Source organism: Peromyscus californicus, unplaced genomic scaffold, assembly GCF_007827085.1.
Source record: "Peromyscus californicus insignis strain IS unplaced genomic scaffold, ASM782708v3 Scaffold_8__1_contigs__length_139910024, whole genome shotgun sequence".
Classification (NCBI taxonomy): domain Eukaryota; kingdom Metazoa; phylum Chordata; class Mammalia; order Rodentia; family Cricetidae; genus Peromyscus; species Peromyscus californicus.
In genome coordinates this window covers 131729078-131751951 of record NW_026294606.1, presented here as the reverse complement: position 1 = coordinate 131751951, position 22874 = coordinate 131729078, and the positions used below count along the sequence as shown (strand labels likewise).

General features: G+C 40.9%; 1 protein-coding gene across 1 annotated transcript; it reads left to right on the top strand.

The window, feature by feature from the left end:
* Window positions 1-3170: 3170 nt before the first annotated feature.
* Window positions 3171-21907, top strand: Gypa (glycophorin A (MNS blood group)). Its single transcript, XM_052729791.1, has 7 exons — window positions 3171-3325; window positions 5847-5930; window positions 11676-11762; window positions 14705-14740; window positions 15477-15562; window positions 17767-17835; window positions 21758-21907. The coding sequence occupies exons 1-7, from the start codon at window positions 3289-3291 to the stop codon at window positions 21788-21790; spliced, it is 432 nt and encodes a 143-aa protein (XP_052585751.1). The 5' UTR covers window positions 3171-3288; the 3' UTR covers window positions 21791-21907.
* The last annotated feature ends 967 nt before the right edge of the window (window positions 21908-22874 follow it).

Genomic DNA, 22874 nt, shown 5'->3' with positions numbered 1-22874 from the left:
ACACATCTTCACAGTGTACAGAAAGATTATTCCACAACCAAGTGTAAATGAGAGTGAGCCTGTACTGACACTCCTAATTGTAACCATGGCCTTGCCCTTGCCATGTGGCTTACAGACATCTGCCTAGAAGAACCACAGTTCCTGGTCTACCTCCTCCTGTCTAGCTATTGGCCAATCAGCTCTTTATTAAACCAATGAGAAGGTGCCTTGGCAAAGACACATCTTCACAGTGTACAGAAAGATTATTCCACAACCAAGTGTAAATGAGAGTGAGCCTGTACTGACACTCCTAATTGTAACCATGGCCTTGCCCTTGCCATGTGGCTTACAGACATCTGCCTAGAAGAACCACAGTTCCTGGTCTCATTGATGTCAGCTTGACCCATGGTTTGCTTCGGCCAACAGAACGGGAGCTGTAAAGGCTTTTTTCTCATAGGTTGTTTTTCATTACCTTCCACAAGAGCAGCATATGCCAAAGTGGGGGAGAGAGCCCTACCACCTAACTTCTGGGCCCGCCATCAGATGAACAGGCAAAGTGAGAAGGGAATGAGCCAGTGCTGCTGGAGGCCACTAGGGTTAAGAGGTTTTGCCATAGCATCCCTTAGGCTAAGCTGTGGAGGTGAGCACCAGCAGAGGGACTTGGCTAACTCCAGAATGCCTGCTTGTGGCGGAGTCAGTGGATCCTGTCACCATGGGGATGCAAGCTCAGTCATACCAGAAGAGCCTAGCCACGCATGGTGACATGTTTGTACTCCAAAAACTCAGGAGACTGAGGTAGGATTTAAGGCAGCTGAAGGGACAACGTAAGCTAAACATTGAGACACCATCTCCAAAACTAAGAGCAGGAACAGACAAGGACCCTGGCTGTAGTACACCAGTACAGCATCTTCTAAGCAGGCTTGAGACTGAGTTCATCCCAGCACCAAACAAGAAAACTGAAGAAGATAAAGAGATGTTATGCCAGCAGGGAAGTGCATGCCTGTAATCCCAGTAGTTGGGAAATAGGGGAGCCAGGAAGGCCAGGAGTTCCAGGGCAGCTGCACAACGGGTCTGAGCCTGTCAAAACGTCAAAGAAGCAAAGAATAATCTGGTTTTTCCATTTAATATCCTGCTTTTAAATTGAACTATACCTCTGTATCAGTCAGGGTTCTCTAGAATCACAGAACTTAGAGAGTTGTCTTCTGTATATTCTGGAATTCTGAAGACTCAGGCTCCAATGCCAGCGAAGGAATGGATGTGCTGGCAAGGTGAGGACAGGCAGGTGAAAAGAACCAACCCTTCCTTCTTCCACTGTCCTTACACAGGCTGCCAGCAGAAGGGGTGTGTCTCCCCACCTCAAGGTCTGGATAAGAGGTGTGTGTCATCCAGTCTCAAGATCCTGCTGGAAGGCATCTTGTATTCCTGCCTCAAGATCCAGATCACAAGTGTACCCTCCATTTCTGGATTGCAGTTCACTCCAGATGTGGACAAGATGACAGGCAAGAAGAGCCATCATAACCTCTGGACAACGACATATAGTCTTTGATGAAATCCACACAGCCACAGGTGGGACAAATAGGGACTACGTTGCAATCTCTTGTCTGTTCCCTGCTTTTCTCAAGTCTAAAGAGTATTATCTGACCCATCTCTCTAACAGGGTCACTTTGAGCATCATGTATGTATGACTTTGTGTTTCCTTATGTTTAAAAAAGCTTGCAAAGGAAGAAAACGAATCCAGGAGGTAGAGCATTCTGACTAGCAGCCTGGCCATGCTAAAGGAACAGCCACAAGGAAGCCATTAGCACAAACCACTGTCTCAACTTTCCTGTACCATTTTCCTTGGCCCTCCATGTAAAACAAAAAAAATGTTCTCCCTGGCAGACGTGACCAGCATGGAACTGTCTTCAGAAATCATCCCAGCCAGGTGTAATTCGGAGACGTTAGGAGGCAGAAATAAATGGCTAAAACAAGGAAGATAGGTGTTGGTCTGTGTCCACTGACCCAAGCTACTTTCCTCCTTTCCAACATAATTTCATGTTTGTCCGTGTCATTGCAGGGACTCTCCCAACAGCACTGAGAGGAAAGTAGCCAAGCACACACAGAACCAACAACCTATGAGATTGCTAGTAGATGGAACACCTCAAACACCTTTGGTTTAACTCTTGGGCCCTGACTCAAAATTCTCAAAAGACAGTTTGTGTTTACCTGACACATTTGCATGATGGAAGTCAAAGGCAGGCTCTGATGATGCTCCTGAACAATGATGACTGGGAAGGAAAGGGGTAAGGTAATGTTTTTTTCCAGTTGCGTTTTTTCACATTTCTTTTCTATTAAGCAAATCGGCCGCTAGAGGTCCCCATGTGGCTCCATTTCCACACTCCCTTCTGTGACTCAGGCTGACATCCAGTTCCCATCCTGAGAAGTCACCAGGTTTTGCATTTTTTTAATCTGGGTAGGACAGGGCAACGAGTTCGCCTGAAGGAACCGCATGTCTGTATTAGCTCAAGATCAGTTCCTGCTCCGCAGAGCCGAGGAAGAGCTGACTAGTCTTCCAAAGACCTTCAAAGCAGCCCTTGCTCGCCTGCATCCTGAGCCTGGGAGAGTGGCTGCCTAGGATTCCTGTGGGCTGTGTTCCTGTTAGCCCGGATCTCCTTCACGGTCCACACCCTTCCTTATAACCTGCTTTACTACGGGGCTTGGCGTTTGCCTGTTTTTGCTTTCTACTGTTTACTTTTGTTATTTTAAAATGCATTTTAAAGGAAACTGCTTCTACAGCCACGTGGACACTGGAGTTCAATTTGAATTCCAGTTTCCTGAAAAATTTCTCCTGTCTCATGTCTTTTTCATTACTGTTTGAATTGTCACAAATTTGAAAGCTTTTTAGTTCTCAAGAGCATCAATTCATACATAAGAAGTCACTTTCTTAATGAACCATACGGACTTCCACATTAGAAACATTCGCATTCTACAGCAGTCTAGCACCGGCCCTGACCTCACAGCTTATCTTTTTGTCCAATTGAGTGGTTCCTGGCGCTACCTTGCCATGCCCACTTCATTTACATAAAGTAAATTTAACACAGCCGGCAATTCTTTGAAATGAAGATTTTAATTACACACATCTTCTCAGTTAGGCAGCCCTCTGGTTATCTTTATTAACAGACACTAAATAACTTTGCATCATTTAAGTGCTCTCCAGTGTGTATCAACTGATAGAGGCCCGGGGAAGGTGGACCTGAGAGATACCGGCCAGTAGGCAGGGCCAGGGAATAATATTTAGCCTTCCTGGCTGAGCTAAATGACACTCCCAACATGCAGGATACTGTAACCGGTGAGGCATCAACATCAGGTGAGTGAGTATTTTCAGTTTGATGATGTTTCATTTATTAAATCATTAATTGCGTCAATTTTGGTTTTCTTACCTAACTGAACAAATGAATTGAGTAGTATGTTAATGTCAGTCTCATGGGTGGGTTTTACTAGGATTCAGCTGGCAATGAGAGCCAAGGACAAGGGTGCCCACCATTTGGGGCACAGTCTGAATCACAGTCTCCCAGTATAAGAAATTTGCTTCAATTCTAAGCCTAGACAGAATTAAAAGAATTGTATCAACTACGAGCAATATCTTTATATAAATAAACATGTTACTTTGTTTGGGCTATGAAGAGACTCATTTCCAAGCCAAAGTTTGTAGTGAAGGTTCAGGTAGACTTGTGACCTTTCTTTTTCAAAAGTAGTATATCCAGTTTCTCCTGCTGAAAAGAGACAAGCTGTGAGTGAGCATGAACTCTGAAACCGTGAAGGGTTTCTCTTTGTGGAACTCTTACTACAAAACTAAAAACTAAACAAACAAACAGAAAACCTTTTTAATTGGTTTAGGTGTTCTATGGCTGGGGTGAATCTAAGCTAGTGTGTTCATTAAAATAAATTCCATGTATTATTAAATTCCTTTAAAGTAGCTTTATTTTTTGGCCTCCCTCTGGGCATATTTTAAGCAATGTTCTCTCAAACACAGTGATTCTGTGTTAGAAATGCAAGGGCCCAGAAGGCAGAGGAGGAGCAGGGAGCTGTGTGAAGCGGAGTTTGCCCATAGGCATAGCTGTGATCTGGGTCTGAGTGAGCAGAAAGGTGCAGAGCTTTCTGTGGGATGCAGGGATGGGATCCAGACTCCCCTGCAGATGGAATGAAGCAGGAGTTAAGAACATGGTACAAGGAACAGCAAATCTGGGTTCAAATCTAAAAGTCTGGAAAACATTGAGACAAATCATAGTCCCTCCCTTGGCTTCATCTGGAAAACGTGGGCAATGTCGGTACCTGTCTCATAGTAACAGCAGAAGAGCTAAGAAAAGTACTAATACAATGTACTCATTCCAGCACCCAAAACAAGACAAAAATCTGTTTATTGCATATTAAGAATCACCATCATAGTAAGTATTGATAAGTACCACTAATAGGTGCTAGCTATGATGATCATGACAGACTGGAGAACAAAGCTGAATATATGGCTGAATAGTACTCCATAGCATCTGTTTATTACATGCTGATGGCCTTAGGCTGCTTCCACATCCTAGTGCACACGAGTAGAGCTGCAGTAAGCATGACATGTGGGTATCTCTGGTGAGCTGATTCCACATCCTTTCAATACTCACCACTAATAGAACAGCTATGTAATACGTTTGGGGGAGCTCCATACTGTGTTCACAGTGACTGCAGTAATCCATGTCCCTACCAACTCTTTGTAAGAGTTACATTTACTCCAAGTCCTCAACACTTGTTTTGGGTTTTTTTTTTGGGGGGGGGGGTTGTTTGTTTCTTTCTTTTTTAAAGAATACCTATTCCAGCTAGCATGGGGGCACATACCTTTAATCCCAGCACTCAGGGTCAGAGGCAGGTAGATCTCTGTGAGTTCAAGCCAGTCTGGTCTACACAGCACATTGTAAGCCAGTCAGGGTTAAACAGTGTGACCCTGTCTCAAAGCAAGAAGCTGGCAAGACAGCTCCATGATTCAGAGCCCTTGTAGCTCTTGCAGAGTTCTGTTCCCAGCACCCACTCAGCAGCTCACAACTGTCTGTAGCTCCCCTCCTAGGGAATCTGGCCTCATCTGGCCTCCACCAGCACTGTGCACACACAAGGTGCATGTGCATACATGCAGGAAAACACTCATACCTATGAAATAAAAATCAGTAAATCTTTTTTCAATAGTTGTTCCAGCTGGAGTGAGATGGCAATTCCCTGGTGGGGGCTAGGGCTCCTCCACACACCAGTGGCCTCCTCGATTTTTTTCAAGAAGAGTCTGTTCAGATTATTTCCCTATTTTTGAGGACTTCTCCATGTTTTTAAGTATTGGAGTTCTCGGTGTGTTCTGCATAGTAACCTTCTACCGGATGAATAGTTGACAAATTCTGTGCCATTCTGTATGCTGTAGGAAACACATTTTAAATGACTTGTCCACCTTTTCCTTTCAGGCCATTCTCTTACAATTGCCCTTTTTATATCTTCAACTGCAGGTTACCAAGAAGAACATTCGACATCATTGCCAGACTTAGGTAGAACCCATGTTTTTACATAACACATTTCCATAGTTAAGAGCACTTGTTGCTCTTGCAGAGGACCTGGGTTCAATTCCCAGCACCCACATGGCAGCTCACAACTGTCTGTAACTAACTCTAGTTCTATGGGATCTAATGCCACTTCTGGCTTCCACAGGCACCAGGTACATAAAGGTGCAAAACACACATGCAAGAAAATCCTCACACCCATCAAATAATATGATAAATCTTTTTTTAATAACCGTTCAAGCTGGGGTAAGATGTTAGCCCCCTGTGGGCTGTGGGAGGCTCATTTGAACTAACTTTCCTATCTGTATGCAGACTCTCTTCATGTGTCACCTGCTCCCCTGATACCTTCAACTGAACACTACCAAAGAGAGCATCTAATGTCATTGCCACCATCAGGTAGGTGCTGGGTTTTTATATAATGGGTTTCTAGCCATTAGAATCTTATCTGAGTCTTCAGTAAGGTGTATCTGCAACATCTTCTGCTGTCAACAAGCTGACACTAAAACATTGACCAGAAACATCCCACAGTTGCCTCTGGGGGTAGGCTCGCAAATTTCTTTCCTTTGGCTTTTTCCTAAGCAGAAATATTTCTGCAAAGAGAATCAATCATCTCATGCGCTGAGGAAATATTTAAAGGGTTTAGAAAAGCAAATGAACGAACACAATCCCTGCTTCTTAGAAAGCCTTTGTCAGCAAACAGTGCTTTCTGGTCAATGGAGGAAGACACATGATGCTGTTCACTGTTTTGTGGTTAATAAAATTTATGGAAAGGTTCATAGTGAAACTGATTCTCAAAGGATACAGTAGAGGAAAGAGCAAAAAGTCAGAGTGAATGCATGACACAAATCATTGGCAACAGTTTCTCATCTTAGTCTTTCCATTGTGAAATGGGAATTCATTCCCAAGTCCCAAACTGCCACACCTTCTATAACTAAGAGTATCAGAAAAGCAGCTGTAAATAGAACCACACAACTGCTTGAAGACTTCTACCATATCCTGAGAACGAGGTAGTGTTCTGGCCAATGCCTAATTCAGAGCTGTGAATGGTCCTGAAGCATTGCCCATTTTTCCTTCAGTTTTCTTGCCCCATGCTGACCTCAGACGTAGGTCTGGGGAGGGAGTTCTAACCCTCATGTCCTCTACAGACATCTCCTGAGATCTTTACATCAGGCTTGAGTTCAGCAACTGGCTGTGCTTCCTCTAAGGTGGTATAGAACAAAGACACTGTTCAATTTAAGCAATGAACTTGACAGAATACAGAAAACCAAACCACTCAACTCAGGGAAGAAGAATCTAGTGCTTGGAAGTGTGTGTAAATATAAGTAAAAGAGGTTCTGCTTAGCTGTGTTTCTTCAAGTCCAGGTTAAAAGTGAGATCTGTTTTGAGTAACATATAGCCTTTGTCCAACCCACCCCCCCACACACACACACACAACAAGGACCTCAGTTTCTCAATATTTCCATGCAGGTAGTAATCACACATGCTCAGTGCTGTTAGGAACCACTTGGAATTTTGTATCCAAGGCTACAAAAATATACAGTCAGACACAGAGAAAGTAAGGCCTCCACTTCAAGAAACCATCTCAAAAAAAGGTTGGCTTCTACTGCTTCTGGTTAATGGGGTTATGATGTATATTCAAAAATCGTGTGTATTTGTTACAAGAAAATGAGGCGAAAAGAGTTCTTGCTGAGCCCAGTCTAAGCCTTTCCTGGGCTTGTTTCCATTATTCTACAAGTTCTTTGCAAAAAGTATTTTATTTTCAGGTGAAAGAAACAGGAATTCAAAATGTTTTAAAAACACCTCTAGCCAGTGAATGGAGAATTTAGTGTGTAAATCTAGACAATTTCACTGTGGTATCCTCATACTCAACCAATGTCCCATGCCCCCAAGAAATAAAGTCATCTCATTTCTTTATCAACATGAAATATGCTTGAGATAATGTTCACCATTTTTGCTGTCTTAAGTGTTCAGTTTGCCCAGAGTGATGTATATTCATCACCACTGTCTGCTTTCAGAATATCCTCGTTATTCCAAAAAGCAATCATAGGTCCATTACCAGCCACTCCCTCCTCCTGTGCCCATAATACCACAGCAACTACTAATTCTCTTTCTACTGCTATGGATTTATTTATTTATTTTGTATATTTCAAATAAATAGATTCATACAACCGGTGGCATTTGTGAGGCTTGTTTCTCTTAGGATAACATGTTTATCTGTGTATATCGGGGCATGAAGTATTCATTCCTTTTTATGGCTGGATTGAATGAATGAATTATTCATTCACTGACTGACAGAAATTTAATAGCAATGTGTGTATTTGAGCTCTTGTGAATCAGGCTGCTATGACTATTCATATGCTATTTTGGGGGAGGATACCCATGTAAATATTCACAGAGGTCAAATTATGGAGTCATAGATACTTCATTTTGTTTGCTGAGTTGGCCCCAGACTTTCCTCACAGGACCTACACTATTTACTTTTCTCCCACCAGGGTGTAAAGATTCCAGTTTCTCCAGATCTTTGCTCACACTTGTAATTTCCACCTTTTGAATTGCTGATGGTCCTTGACTTACCCTGGGGTAATGTCCCCAAACTATAGTGAAAAAAATGAACCTGATGCACCTAATCTACTAAATCTCACAGCTTAGGCCAGTGTTCCTTAAGTGTGTTTAGAATGCTTGTGTTAGCCTACAGTTGAGCAAAATCATCTAACAAAAGCCTACTTAATGTACAATGTTGAAGGTCTAGGATACTATTGAAGACCTCTAAAAGTAAAAGATGCTTCTATGTACTTGACTTTTTCTGGTAATCAACATGGAAAGTCTTAAGCCAACCCACACTACTTTGGCAAACCTCCATGTAGCCATGCTAGCAGATGTGGCATGGAGTTCCATGGTGTTTCTGGTTTGCATTTCCCTAGTGACTAATGATGCCCAGCAACTTTTACCATAGCTGTTGGCATTTTCATTTCATATATTCTTTGGGGGGAAATGTCTATTGAAATGTTTAAAATGTCTAAATTTTTTGTTGTGTAGTTGTAAGAACTCTTTGTATATTCCAGATGTCATCTTACCAGATACATGACTTGAAAATATTTTCTCCCATACTGGGATCATCTTCTTACCTTTTAATGTATTTTTATGGACTCTATTTCCTATTTTGTTGCCTTTGTTTATGGTGTCATATCTGAAGAACCATTTTTCCAAATTCAAGGTTATAAAATATATCTCTACATTTTCTTCCAAGAGTAGTTTTACAGTTTTACCTTTTATACATCAGTGTATGTATGTATGTGTGTATATATATATATATATATACACATATACATATATTCTATATGATAGTTTAAATGTATATACATATGCTGTATATATATCTTCAATAAATTTTGAGTTAATATTCTTGTGTGACATGAAGAAAAAGTTCTTTACCCTTTTACATGTGAATATAGCAGTTATCGAAAATATTGCTTTTTTCCATTGAATGGCCTCCACGCTCCTTTGAAAATTAGTCATAGATACAAATTAACTTCTGGATTCTCAATCTTATCCCACTGATCTTTATGTTCATCACTAGAGCAACACAACTTTCCAAACACTGGAATGCTTGTTTGTTTGTTTGTTTGTTTGTTTGTTTGTTTTCTGGGTTTTTTTCATCATGAATTTTGAACTCATGAAGTTTGAATCTTCAGACTGTGTCCTTGGATACTGCTTTGGCTATTTGGATGTATTCATTCCATATGTGTTTTAGGATCAGCCTTTCCATTCTGTCAAAACACTGTACACACACATGCGTTTAATGTGGTCCGTGATGATGTGATGTATACACTAGTCATAATCTCATTTTACAGTAATGAAAGATGCAATAACTGGCCAGGGTGCCCCTAGTCTTCAGTTGGATTCATTTGCCTTTAGGTAACTCAACTCCAGTCTACGTGCAGAGTGGACAACTGTGGCTGTCCACTCTCTTCATGGCTCTCTTCGTCACACACAGTGATATAATTGTGTGTTCTGCTTTTTTTCATAAGGAGAAGCCTTCAGTGAAGGTTCACAGTCTGTCTTCTCCTGTAAGGACAGCAGTTAAGCTGCCTCCAAACCCATGAGACAGTCCTAATTTCTTACTCTTTTGTAACATGGATTATATTTTTTAATCTGAGAGCAACTCTTTGATGTGGCTGGTCACATCATGATTATATTCAATACTTAAATGGAAGAAATTAAATAAAAAATACAAAACAAAATGAATACAACTATTTATTTGAGATCACCAGGACAATGGATCATGACAGAAATCTGTAGCTTACTAGAAAAAAATACTGTAGAAATTCACCTTCCCTCCTGAACTATATTTTGGGTACAGATCTCAAAATCCTTCTGTCATGCATTGGAACAATGTACCTACAAAATGAGTGGGACCTTGCATGGGAATGTCAGCAGACATGATGGCAAAGTATATGTTCATTTATTTATGAGCAAATTAGAAATATAATGTAATCATTTGTTATTGCAAGTATTTTGGATTTTTTTTCTTGGTCTGTCACAATTGAAGAACCCTGTTAAAATTTAGTATCGTATTTATGTCGATTTCTCCTTTGGTTCACAGTCCTTGTCCCTGTGTTTAGGAGCTACAATGTCCCGTATTTACCTAAGTGTCATTCTGTAATGTATCTTTTATGAAAATAACCCTCTTCATCCTTTTTAAGTACAGGTGCCTGCTGCCAAGCTTAGCCTCCTGAGTTTGATGCTCAGAATCCACATAGTAGAAGATAACCAACTCCCACAAACTGTCTCTTGCCTTCCACACACACACTGTGGGACATTGATACCCACACATGCATACACACGTATAAATAAGTAGATGAACAAACAAATAATGTAAAGTATGTAGGAAGTATGACATATATACACATTTATTTGTTCTTATCCTCTCTTATATATGGGAAGCCATACAGCCTATTTGCTCATTTTTCCATTGGTTACCTATATGTCTTAATGGATCCTATATGAGATGGATAAAGTTGTACTGAGCCAAATGGTCAATGGCTTATAGGGGCCTTCAGTAAACTTCATGTGTCTCATGGGCTATTGATGCCCTCAGTTTGGTGGCAGTAAAGTATTCAGAGGAGACAGTGAGGCAGATCCATCCAAAATGTAACAGGAGCATCATGGGTCACTAGTGCAGGCATACACTATCTTCTCATGATGGGATCGTCTCAGGGGGTCTAAGAACCCTGATAATTGGGTTTCATAGCCAAAGAGGCTGATTAGACAAATATGGGGCTCGGAAAACTGTACATAGCCTGCGGATTTTGTACAATCTACAGCTTATGGCCTTTATATTTGTAAGTGCTTAGGAAAACAAAAGAATAGCGTTTGAGGAGACGTGACTGTCATATGAATTGAGCTTCTTCTGCCCATCAGCCCTGACAGCACAGCTGTATCCTCAATATGCTTTGTTTCTACACTGTCTCTGCCTGCTTTTGCACAAGAACAATTTAAACCGACACGTCTTCGCTGTAGGCAATGTTAAGGAGTGATAAGGACTCTGGAAGGAGGGGTGGCTTGTATACAAGAGGACTGCTTATCCAGAAAGGTCTTGGCGACAAGGAGGGGTTCCCTCATGCACCTCTCTAGGCATGCCCTCTTTATCCACCTCCTCCTGGATACTATTGACAGTGGTTGTCACCTATCAAAACCTTAGTGTAGGGTAACGTCCACATTCACAAGCAGCCATGTCGTGTGGTACCTGCCTGTCCCTGGAGCCTTTCCCTCCATTGTCAACCCACCTCTCCATTCCTTTCCTCTCATGAACTATGAGGCACCTGTACTTCCCTCAACTTGTAATGGTGTCTCAAATTCTAGACCGTCTGTGATATTATTGGTTCTGTAACTTTGCCTATGCAGTCTAAGTCTGGTGAAATCAAAAATCAAAAATGACTTTCTGAGAGATGCTACCAGAGGTATGGTCATTTCAGAGCTGAGAAAACTAAGCCACACTCATCCTGTCTCTGTGCCTGTGTTGTAAGGATGTTCTGAAGCTGCCACCAAGAGGTATGGGGTGAAATTGTCTTCTACTGAGTTCTTTATGGTGCATCCAGTCACTGCATGGTTACTGTCTTTCTCAACTTCTGCCTTACACAGGTATTCCTGTCACACCATTTGACATGTCCCTCAGTGACCCGTCTGTCACTCCTGAAGCCCCCGTCCTCACAGCACAGAATGTCACAGGTTTGTTGTATTTTCACCTACTCTACATTGTGATGCAGATTTCCTCAGTGGGATCCCACTGGTGACCATAGGGAAACTGACCAACACTGAGAAATGCCAGCTAGGTGGCTCAGGGCCTCTCGCCTTGGAAATAACACTGTGAATCAAAGAAAGTGAAACCAGGAAAGCACCCAAATGATAATATGACCCAGAAATTGGAGGGGGGACGACAAATAAAGGAACCGGGAGCGAAGGCCTCAGAGAGTCTGGAGCAAACCAAACTGGTTCACCTGGGCTAGCCCCGTTTCCCTACAGGCCTTGGGTGAATCGCCTTGAGGGACCTCCGTGCCATGAATCTTAAAAGGAAGCCAGTCATACTTGCCCTACAGTGTTTCTCCACAGATTAAACAGGAGGTCAGTCAGAATGCAGGTCCGGAGCCAGATGGATCCCCAAGCCTGCAAGCTGACAGTCATAAGCTCAGCTGGGTGTGGAGATAAGTGTGAGCCTGTGGTGCGATTGCTTGTGCGATCTCTCTCTCTCTCTCTCTCTCTCTCTCTCTCTCTCTCTCTCTCTGAGTGTATGTGTGTCTGTCTGTCTGTCTAGTTTTCTAAAAGGAAAAAGGTAGATGGTCTGTGTCTGTCTAGTTTTCTAGAAAGAAGAACATAAATGGTGTGTGTGTGTGTGTGTGTGTGTGTGTGTGTGTGTGTGTGTGTGTGTGTCTAGTTTTCTAGAAGGAAGAAGGTAGATGGTCTTCTGTGGACTTAGAGATGGGCTTAGAGAAGGCACTCCACATTTAAAATAGAGCCTCAGAAAGACTCAGATGGCTTCAGGATCATAAGTGAGTTGGAATGGTTGAGAAGTATCTACTGAAATGAGTGGAAGCAGTAGGTTTCAGAAGCCAAGGGGGAAAAATTAGGCCAAGTGCTTAGGACTACTTTTGGGGCTCATGGATCCAATTAACAATCTCACTAAAGAGTAACTTCAACATGAAGCCAACAAGAAGACATCAACTGGAAAACACGTAGAGCCCCTGGTAGACACACAGTGCTATATGACATGTATTCTATAAAGGACAGCTGTGGTGGGACAGGGCACTATTTATTTTCATGCATCAATTAATAGTCTAACAACAACACAGAGACATAAAAATTATAATTCTCATTTTCTCTGACAAAACTGTAAAGCACAGAGAAATTAAGTAACTTGCTTAAGTAATAGACATCCTGTGGTTGAATCCAAAGCCTATATGCTTAGCCCCAAAAAGAGATACAAAAAGCTTTGATGAATCTTTACTTTTTGGATATATTTTGCCACTCTCTAGAAATCTCAGTCCTAGAGAGCAGCAAAATATATCCAAATTCTTGGCCGTGTGAAACCATGTCATATGAGACAATTATTTGTAATAAAAACAGGAGACTTCGGCTGTGATAGTGTGAGGGCTTCATTGGTGAAAGGGCAGGAGAGAAAAAACTCTGTGGTGTGGACTGGTGGGGGAAGATTGATTCTATTAGGGCTTTGAGGAAATTTCCAGAAACCTTAACAGATGGGAAATCTGGTAGAACCATTGCCAAATGTTCAAATGAGACACAGTAAGCGTTCGGATTCAGACACCAGCCGAGCCATAAATCCAGAAGATTGACAGCCATGTGAGCCTCTTTAGGCTGGAATAGAGACTAGAGTGTGTGGAGTGTTGGCTGAGAGTGTCTACTGTCTCACTTTTTCACGTTTCCACACCCTTATGAAGTCATCACGTGTTCCTCTACATTTTCTCACACCCTTCCCCTCAGTTAATGAGCTGGTTGGCAAGTTTCTGGCCCAAGAATATTTGTTGGGTAGTAAAAGTCCACATTGAAATGACTAGAGGTAATACAACGTATTAGTTACTTTTCTGCTACTAAAATAAAGCACCATGACCAAAAGCAACTCATGGGAGAAAGAGTTATTTTGGCTTATGATTCCAGGGGTGAGTCCATGTGGTGGGAGGTGTAGAGAAATCACACCTGCAACTACAAATTTCAAAGCAGAGAAATCCATTAGAAAGTGAGGCAAGGCTGTAACTTCCACAGTCTGTCACCAGAGCCATACTTCCTCCATCTAGGCTGCACTACCCTGTAACCTCAGCATAGTTCCATCAACTGAAAGTCAAATGTTCAAACACTCACTTGAGCCAACAAAAATACTTTAGTGTTGAAAAGTGACCAATAACTTCCCCCAAAAATGGTTAAGAATAAGAAATCCTTTTAGCACTGGACAACCAGTTGGTATGTTCTTCCCCGGGGAAGGACATTCCTCCCATTCCCAGCATTCCTCAGTCACCTATAGTTCTCTGAAAACATATATACAAATAGAATTATGTAGGCTGAACAGGTAATATTTAGGAATTTATATGTATATACATATACATATGTGTGTGCAATAACAGTGTTTTATAAAAGAGGCCATAAATTTGAAGGGCAGTGGGGAAGGGTCCATGGGAGGTTTTGGAGAGAGAAAAGGGAAAGGAGAAATATAATAAATTATAATCTCAAAAAGAAAAAAGGAAATCTGTAGGCAGAGCTTTTCTGTATCTTGGCAGCCACTCCCAAATAACCACACAGAGACTAATATTAATTGTAAGTGCTAAACCGATAGCTTAGGCTTGCCACTAACTAGCTCTTACAATGGAAATTAACCCATTTCTATTCATCTATGTGCTGCCAGAGGCTCCTTTACCTCATCTATGAACTTCTATGTTGTTTCTTCTGTGTCTGGCTCACGACTCCTCTGACTCCACCCTTCTTCCTCCCAGCATTCTCTCTACCCTGAAAATCCTGCCTTTTTGTTAACAATGAAAGCAGCACATTTTCACAGTGTACAGAAGGATTATTCCACAGCAGAAATCCTCTTGTTTTAAAATATTTTTTTTTTGTAAAGACATATGCTACTTATTATTCTGACTTACTTTGAAAACTTTACTTTTCAGAACTGAGAAGAATTGAACACCCTTTTTCCGAGCCAGGTATGTTGGTGTGCGTTAATGAAATGACAACCATTCCATTTAAATTGTAGTGTTTTCGTTTCATATGCCGAAGAAGTGACAGGGTCTATGCCACTGTGAATATATGCCATTAATGTCAGTGACAAAAACAAACAGTCCTGATTTTGAAGGAAGAACTTTTTTTTTTAAACTTTGGAAGTAGCAGTACATGATTTGATCTTTTGTTTCTGTCAGTGAGTGTGCAGGAAGTAGACCATAACAAGACAATGCTTAGAACACAGGTGACCTGGAGAATAGTTCTAATTCTGCTCTCCTGTGGTCTGACTGGGTAGCTCAGCCTCATTCTACTTGATTTACTCATTTATAAGCTGTTTGTACTTACTTTCCTTCCAAACCTGTGATTCTATGATCCATTTCATACCCTTTGATACATGAAAACATTGTTTTCTCTCATAATGTTCAAACCATCAGAGAGTTTGTGGCTCTTCCCAATCAATGCCAAATACCAACCAACTCTTGTCTGCAATTATGCCTGCAAAGAACACCGAACTTGGCATCACAACTCCAGGGTCCTGGTTAAATTCACTGTGTGGCTGAGATGCATAAAGTTCCAGACGCCCACAAGGTTACCATCAAAATCCAAAGTTTTTAAAGATTAAATGTGGACAAAACTATGAAGTATTGATGCATTTTCTGTGAGCAGGCAAGGTTTTTCACATGACACAGTTGATTCTTCACTTTCTTTTATCTCCCATAGTGACAATAGCCATTGTTTTGGGGGTGATCGCTGGCATCGTTGGAATTATCCTTCTCTTTTATTACTTAATCAGCCTAGTAACCAAGGTAAGAGTTCACTGTCCATCCTGTTTTAAGTACCAGTGTGAACAACTTAGGGCAGCATAGTCTTCTGAGTACAACTGGGACACAAAGAGAAGCAAAATTTTGTAAAGCTCCATCCTTTTTAACTGGACACCTAAAAACACGGAATCCTCAACTGAACCGTTTTTTGCATTTGCCAAATTTAAGGTGACTTCTGCATATAAATCTATTTGAGCTAGTCAAATTTCTACTTGTATTTAATTTGTGAATAAAATATTTATTTAAGACAATATGTCATACTTAGATACATTTAAAACTTCTTATTTCCTTTTTAAGATTGATATTGTAAGTGTGTGTGTGTGTGTGTGTGTGTGTGTGTGTGTGTGTGTGTGTGTGTGTGTGTTTGCATGAGTTTGGGTGTACCATATCTATGCAATTGCCTCCAGCATCCAGAAATGATCAGATCCCCTGGAACTGGTTGTAACCAGCCCAGTGTGGGTACTGGGAACCAAACCTGGGTCTTCTGTAAGATCAGTCACTGCTCCTAACCACTGAGCAGTCTCTCCAGACCCACTTCTACTTATTTCTTTTTTTTTTTTTTTTTTTTTGTTTTGTTTTTCGAGACAGGGTTTCTCTGTGTAGCTTTGCGCCTTTCCTGGATCTCACGCTGTAGACCAGGCTGGCCTCGAACTCACAGAGATCCGCCTGCCTCTGCCTCCCGAGTGCTGGGATTAAAGGCGTGCGCCACCACCGCCCGGCTACTTATTTCTATTCTAGCTGTTTCTGAAATAAATTATTCAAAATTGACCTCTGAATTTTCACCATGTGAATTTTTAATCATTAAAGCTATTTTTTAAAGACATATACAAGACTATACTTTCAGGAATTATTTCTATAATTTGTTAAATACATATTCAACAGCTTTCTAGATTATATAGGTTTCTACCTAAGATATTTGAGACACAAACCTTGTACATTTGTGATACTGTCCCTGGATCTGTAGTGCTGTGTCCTATATCCCAAGCACCAAGTCATATAAGATTGACAGCTGGGCATTTCGCATCTTCTATTTTTTTTTTTTTTTTTTTTTTTTTTGGTTTTTCGAGACAGGGTTTCTCTGTGTAGCTTTGCGCCTTTCCTGGTACTCGCTTTGGAGACCAGGCTGGCCTCGAACTCACAGAGATCCGCCTGGCTCTGCCTCCCGAGTGCTGGGATTAAAGGCGTGCGCCACCACCGCCCGGCCCGCATCTTCTATTTTTAATCTCTCCCTGATTGCTCCACCATAACCCTGATCTGTCTGTATCATACTGATAAAGTTAGAGTGGCGACCACACTGTGGTAGCAGGGCCATCACACTACAAATGACAGGAAATCTGCACCATCTCTTTGCTTGGATCTTCAGCCACTTTTATAGGCAGTTCCCACAATCAGTCAGTTCTATCACTAATTCTCATTATTCAGTGTAAATATGTCTTCCTAGTCAACACTTTGTTAGTCAAGGTTACACATTTCATTATTTATTAGTAGTTTAGCTGTATATTAATTTACGAGTGCTTGCTTGTTATCTAAGATATGCCAGATATGAGATGACTCCTTCATCTCAAGTCTATACATTGTAGAAAAGTCATCTTCTCAGAAAATATGTGAAAATGAAATTGTCTCTTAGCTAATGTTCAAACCCTGAAATGTTCAGTTGGCAAAATTCATAGAATATTCTCTCTTTATATACGGAAGAATATGGGTCCGGACAACATGACTCTGGAAACGTACTTTCTTCATTTTTATTCTTATTTCCACATTTGCTATTTGCAGAGAATATGGAAAAGTCACTCTATAGGATAGTATGACCCCTGTTGAATTGAAATACTATTTAGAAATTTGGATATAAATTTAAATCAGTGAGCTGGGCATGGTGGCCCACACCTTTAATCCCAACACTTGGGAGGCAGAGACAGGTGGATCTCTGTGAGTTCGAGACCAGCCTGGTCTACAGAGGGAGCTCTAGTAGGACAGCCAGGGCTACACATAGTGAGATCCTGTTGCAACAAAACGAAACAGAATTTAAATCAGTGTTCATATGTATCTATGAGATAGAGACTTTTCCCAATAGAATTAGACTGTATAACTTTCAACCAAAAGTAAAGGAGTTTAGAAAAAATGATTTTGTTTGAGGCACTTTTGTTTGATTTAGAAAATGGTGGTGATAGTTTTTTGGGTTTTGTTCCTAGAAAAGTTCAGTTGACATACACCCTCCCAAGAGTGAAGACACAGACGTGCCTCTAAGTTCTATTGAACAGGTTAGTGGTGTTGTCTCTATACATTGTAGAAAAGTCATTTTCTGTGAAAATGAAGTTCTCTCTTCGGTAATGCTTAAACCCTGAAATGTTCATTTGGTGTTTGGGGAAAGGAATGGATTAGTGAATTCCATCTTTCTGAATCATGGGGAAGCAAACTAACTGGATTCACCAATGCTAATTTTTTTTTTTAATGTGAGACTTGCTCATAGCTTAAAGAGAGTCTCTCCTAGGTAGAGGGTTTTTTCTTTTTCTTTTTCTTTTCTTTTTTTTTAAAGTAAAACAAATTCTGTAAGTGAAAGAAAAAAACAACAACATTCTTTTAGTGTACTCCTTAGTTCCCAACCAGCAAAGCAATACATGTGGGAGACCCAACCATGGTTCGGATGTGATGCTCTAGCTGTAGAGGCAGCCAGCTTCCAAACCTACATCCCACCCCTTAGCTTACAACCTTGAGGAGTTACCCTTTTCTTCCGCCAGCACACAGAGTGGCAATTGTGGATTGGAGGGTAGCCTGGGCTATGGAGCAAGAGTCTACATAGAATACATATGCCTGTGAGCTCACATCAGCACTTTAGACTCCTATCACTCCCTGGAGGACCAGCCTCCAGGAGCAGCGCAGGGCTCAAAGGGAATCCACGGAGTTGGCACTAAGTATGACTTTTTTATCTGAGGGGGTTAGAGAAAGAGACACTCACACATTCTCTTGATGGTTTCCTTCAGACCTTCTCTTTATTCTTCTTTCATATTCTCAATTCTCTATTTTCCTGGTGATTTCCTTCTCTCATCCTTGATTTTTTTTCTTCTAACTTTATCTTCATTCTTCATGTTTTTCTTCTAATTCTATCTAACTCTGGATGTTTTCCTTCTAACTCTTTCTAATGCTGAATGTTTGTTTTCCTTCTAACTCTATCTAACCCTGGGTGTTTTCCTTCTAATTCTTTCTAAATCTATCTTTATTCTTTCCCTTACAGCTTATATACCCCAGCAAAATCTTTCAGGCAATATAAAAATTACTATATGGTTACATTCTATTTTCCAAGTGAATGGTTATAATGAATATAGGTAAAAACATGTTTTTCATCTCCCTTACATGATTAAAACAAAGTCATCCCAAGAACCTACATACATTTACATCTAAGAAACTTGTTGTAGATTAACAGAATGTAAGCAAGCAGGGCATTTTTTTTCTACCCATTTCTTTTTCCTGGCAGGCTGCATAGTGTGGTTACAAATAAAAGAATCAATCACTTTATTACTTATTTTGAAAGGTAATCTAATAAGGAATCTTAAAAGAATCACAAATCTAAATTTTTATACATGAAAAACAATCAGTAAGCTCTCCTTTAAATCTTTAGGGTGCATACCCACTCATCAACAGTTTTTTATATCAGGAGATTCAGGACAGAAATGGGTATAAAGAAATAATCATCACCTTTGGTCATCAGCCAGTCCAACCAAGAAAGGCACATCAGCTCATGATAACTGGGCTTCTTTGTTCCTGTTTCCTGACCTTAAAGAGTTCCACATTCAACTATGTGCCTTTCTGAAACTTTAGAAAGTTTCTTGGGTTTTTCACCTCAAAGCTATTTAACAAAAACATCTTAGCCTAACTTTAAGTTATTTTCAAAGCTTTGTTTCAGCTATGATGCACTCCAAAACCTGTGAACATATCTCCCAACATTAAGGTTTAAAGAATTTAAGCTATCTGGGCTACTGGGACTCAATTGTTTTTCTTAATCATTAACCAAAGCCACAGTCTATATGACTCCTCAATAGAAACTTATGTGTTCCAGCTGTATGACACTTTGTTTTTTGTATTTTTAATCATCAAAACTCTATTTCAACAATATTATTATCAATTAGATAGTACAGCTTAGGAAGAAATCATCTTCATAATAATCCACAGGTAAAAAAAAAAAATGCCCAGTCTAGTGGGATGTTTCCATGAGATAAACACACTACATTACAAGCAGTTGGGATCTCTCCACACCCATTCACACCATGCCAGATACTAGAGAAAGATGGCAGCAGCAAACATGTAAAGGCACAGCAGAAGCAAAAGACATTCTGGAGTCTGTGGTCTCAGGGCCTTTCCTATCTGAGATTCACCCTCAGGGATTTTCCTCCTGGTGGGCTGACGCCTGAACTTCAATTGCCACCTGCTGCTCCTCTGACATGGCCACCCCACCGGCAGACTCCGTTCCTAAATGACCTCCTTGCACCTCTGCAGCAAGTCTGGGCCCCTGCATTTACTTCCATACTCAGGTGCCAAGTTGGTACACACATGCAAGATTTCGGGGATGTTTTGTTCATCCCGGAGAATATTGGCCCAGGGTCATTGTTTAAAGAAAATTTATTACCAACCTTAAAGGTGGGAAATAAGTCAAGCACAGTGCCACTCACCTTTAATCCCTCACTCCTGGAGGCAGACTCAGGTGAGTCTGTTCAGTTCAAGGCCAGCCTAGTCTACATAGTGAATTCCAGGACGGCCAGGTCTATGCAGAGAGACCTTGTCTCAAAGACAAAAACAAAAGTGGGAAATTTTTACATCTTAAAAACAAAGTGCAAGCTTTCCCTCTGAGAAAAATGTAAACTTTAACAATCCCTGGGGCAGGGAAAGCGGGGAGAGGTGGGAGGTGGTGGGGAAGGAGGGGCAAGGGGGCCTTCATACCAGTAAGAAAACAATTCAGAGTGTCTGAGTGAGTGTTAGTGGTCCCTCTACAGTCTGTCTGCATGAACAGTCTTGGTATCACTCCACTCATACAGTTCTCAGGAAATTGTGCCTGAAGTGTCAACCTAAGTAGTATGCACTGGGGGAGACGTCAGTCGAGAACAGTGAGTTAGAATGCTAAAAATCAATTGAAGCTTTTCCCATATTAATTATTAACACTCATAACACGTGAATCAAATTTTAGGCTCATTGTTTTCCCATATCAGTGTAGATTAAATTTTTCGGGGTATAGTTGTGAGTGAAATGAATTAAGAGTTCAAACACACCCCACAAGAGATGTGAGAAAACACAAAAATCATTAAAAATGCTTTACAGAATACTGTCCCAAACTGATGCTGAAGCTGAAGGCTTAAGAGGTCAGGATGCTCTGTGGCCTCTGTAGAAACCAGGAATCTTCAGGGATGAGCGAGGCAGAGAGTGCTTACCTTCCTTGTACTTGGTCATGATGTGGGCTTGGTGGGAAACTAGAGTAAGTAAATTTTAGTCAACTGCCCCACGGTGGCTTCCTCACATGACCCTACCAGCCTCACGTACCCTACTAGGCTCTGTTTCACTGGGCATATTTGAGATACCGTCCTGTGGTATCAAACACAAGAAGATTGGGAAATGCTATTGGGACAAATGCTCTCACGTCCCTTTTGTGTATTCTTGAGACATGACGTGACCTAAGTGCAACCTTCCAGTCAAGAAGGTAGGGCTGTGGGGTACACTGAGGGAGCTGGCTGAGTGCCAGTTCCTCTAAGCAGTCAGAGGAGTGCAGCAACATGCTTCTGTGCAGGTTCTTCATAAAGGACCTTATTCCTAAGAAAGACCTCACAGACTGGGAGCTTGCCTTCAATTTGACCATGTGTATGTAAATCAACTTACTTTGTTACTGTTGTGGCTCTAGGCCCTGCCGCTACCCACTTTCTGTGGTTTCTCATCTCTGGAGAAGGGAGGAGCAGAACTGTGTTTGTTTCTCACCTGGGATTTCTAAAATAGATCTTCAAAAGGAAAAACTTTGTGCCTTTCTTAAAACAAACAAACAAACCCTCCAATAGAGCTAAACGAAGGCTATTTTATAACAATCACCTTCAAAGACTACTCCAAGAATGTAGCATCCTGGCATTTATTGGATGCAATGATCTCACGTTGTTTCAAATCTAACGGTGTCCTGTATGACTGTTTTGTACCCGCCCCATCCTTCTACAGAGCATTGTTCAAGAAGAGCCTGCCGATGTTTGAAAGACCTCAAAGACAAGACAAGACTTCAGTCAATGGAAAAAGTAATACAAGAATCAGACATCTCAGTAAATTATGTACCTTCCTGAGCTGTACTGTTATAAGAGAAAATGTCACCATTTGAAGCTTCAAGATGGGGGGCGGTGGGGGAGGGACACCTCTTTTCATTAGTAACTGAAGATCACCTGGGTAGGGGTGGGGGGACTCCTCTTTTCATTAGTAACTGAAGATCACATGGGTGGGGGTGAGAAGGACACCTCTTTGCATTAGTAACTGAAGATGAAGAACAAGTTTCCTTGTACATTTCGTGTTGGTAAAAAAATTTTGTAACTACTTGACTAGAAATTTTGCTCCAAAATTTCAATTGAGTTTATATGCTGTCCATTAAGACTGACTTATTCGACTGTGTTATATTTTGTTCATAATATTATCATTGAAAGGCCTATACTATCTCCATGAAATCCAAGTTCCTTTATCATTCTAACTGCTGAATTCAGCTTCATTGTTTTAAATAAACTAAAAGGCCAGCAAGTCCTACCCCTGTCCTTCCTTGCCAGACAGGCAACACACAGTTTCATGTTAGTGGTGTGGGTGCTTTTCCCACACTAATAAGCTCACATTCAGAAATGCCACAAACATAAATGTATGCAAGGACATACATCTATTATTTGATATGTAAGTCATCACAAAAGTATTGGATATTTTGAGCAGTGAGTTGATTTTGGATGATTCAAAGTAATTTGCCTGACAGTGTTGGATTGACTCCTTCAGAGTGCAGACTAATGTTGCAAAGAGATGTTTAAAGACCAGAGTACCCTAAGGATGAAAATAATCATGGACCCATCCTTGCAATAGAAATCAGAAAGTAACTACAGCAATATGTATAAATATGAGGTGCAGGTGAAAACTTTAATGGGTAATCTGAGTTCCCAACAAACTTCTTGAATCCATCTAGTGAAAGCTTCCCTTATTAATAAAACTTTGGGAAATGAATTATCAAAAAGAAATTTCTAGATAGAAGTGACTAAGGAACTTTGTGACTAGACTTGACACTGTACTCCTTTGTAGCAAAACTTAAAATAATCAA

Bases quoted from the DNA above. Each gene is read 5' to 3' on its own strand.
- Gypa (XM_052729791.1), top strand. From the start codon at position 3,289: ATGCAGGATACTGTAACCGGTGAGGCATCAACATCAG. The intron at 11,763-14,704 runs GTTTGTTGTATT...TTTACTTTTCAG, and splicing joins CACAGCACAGAATGTCACAG to AACTGAGAAGAATTGAACAC. The intron at 17,836-21,757 runs GTTAGTGGTGTT...ATCCTTCTACAG, and splicing joins CTCTAAGTTCTATTGAACAG to AGCATTGTTCAAGAAGAGCC.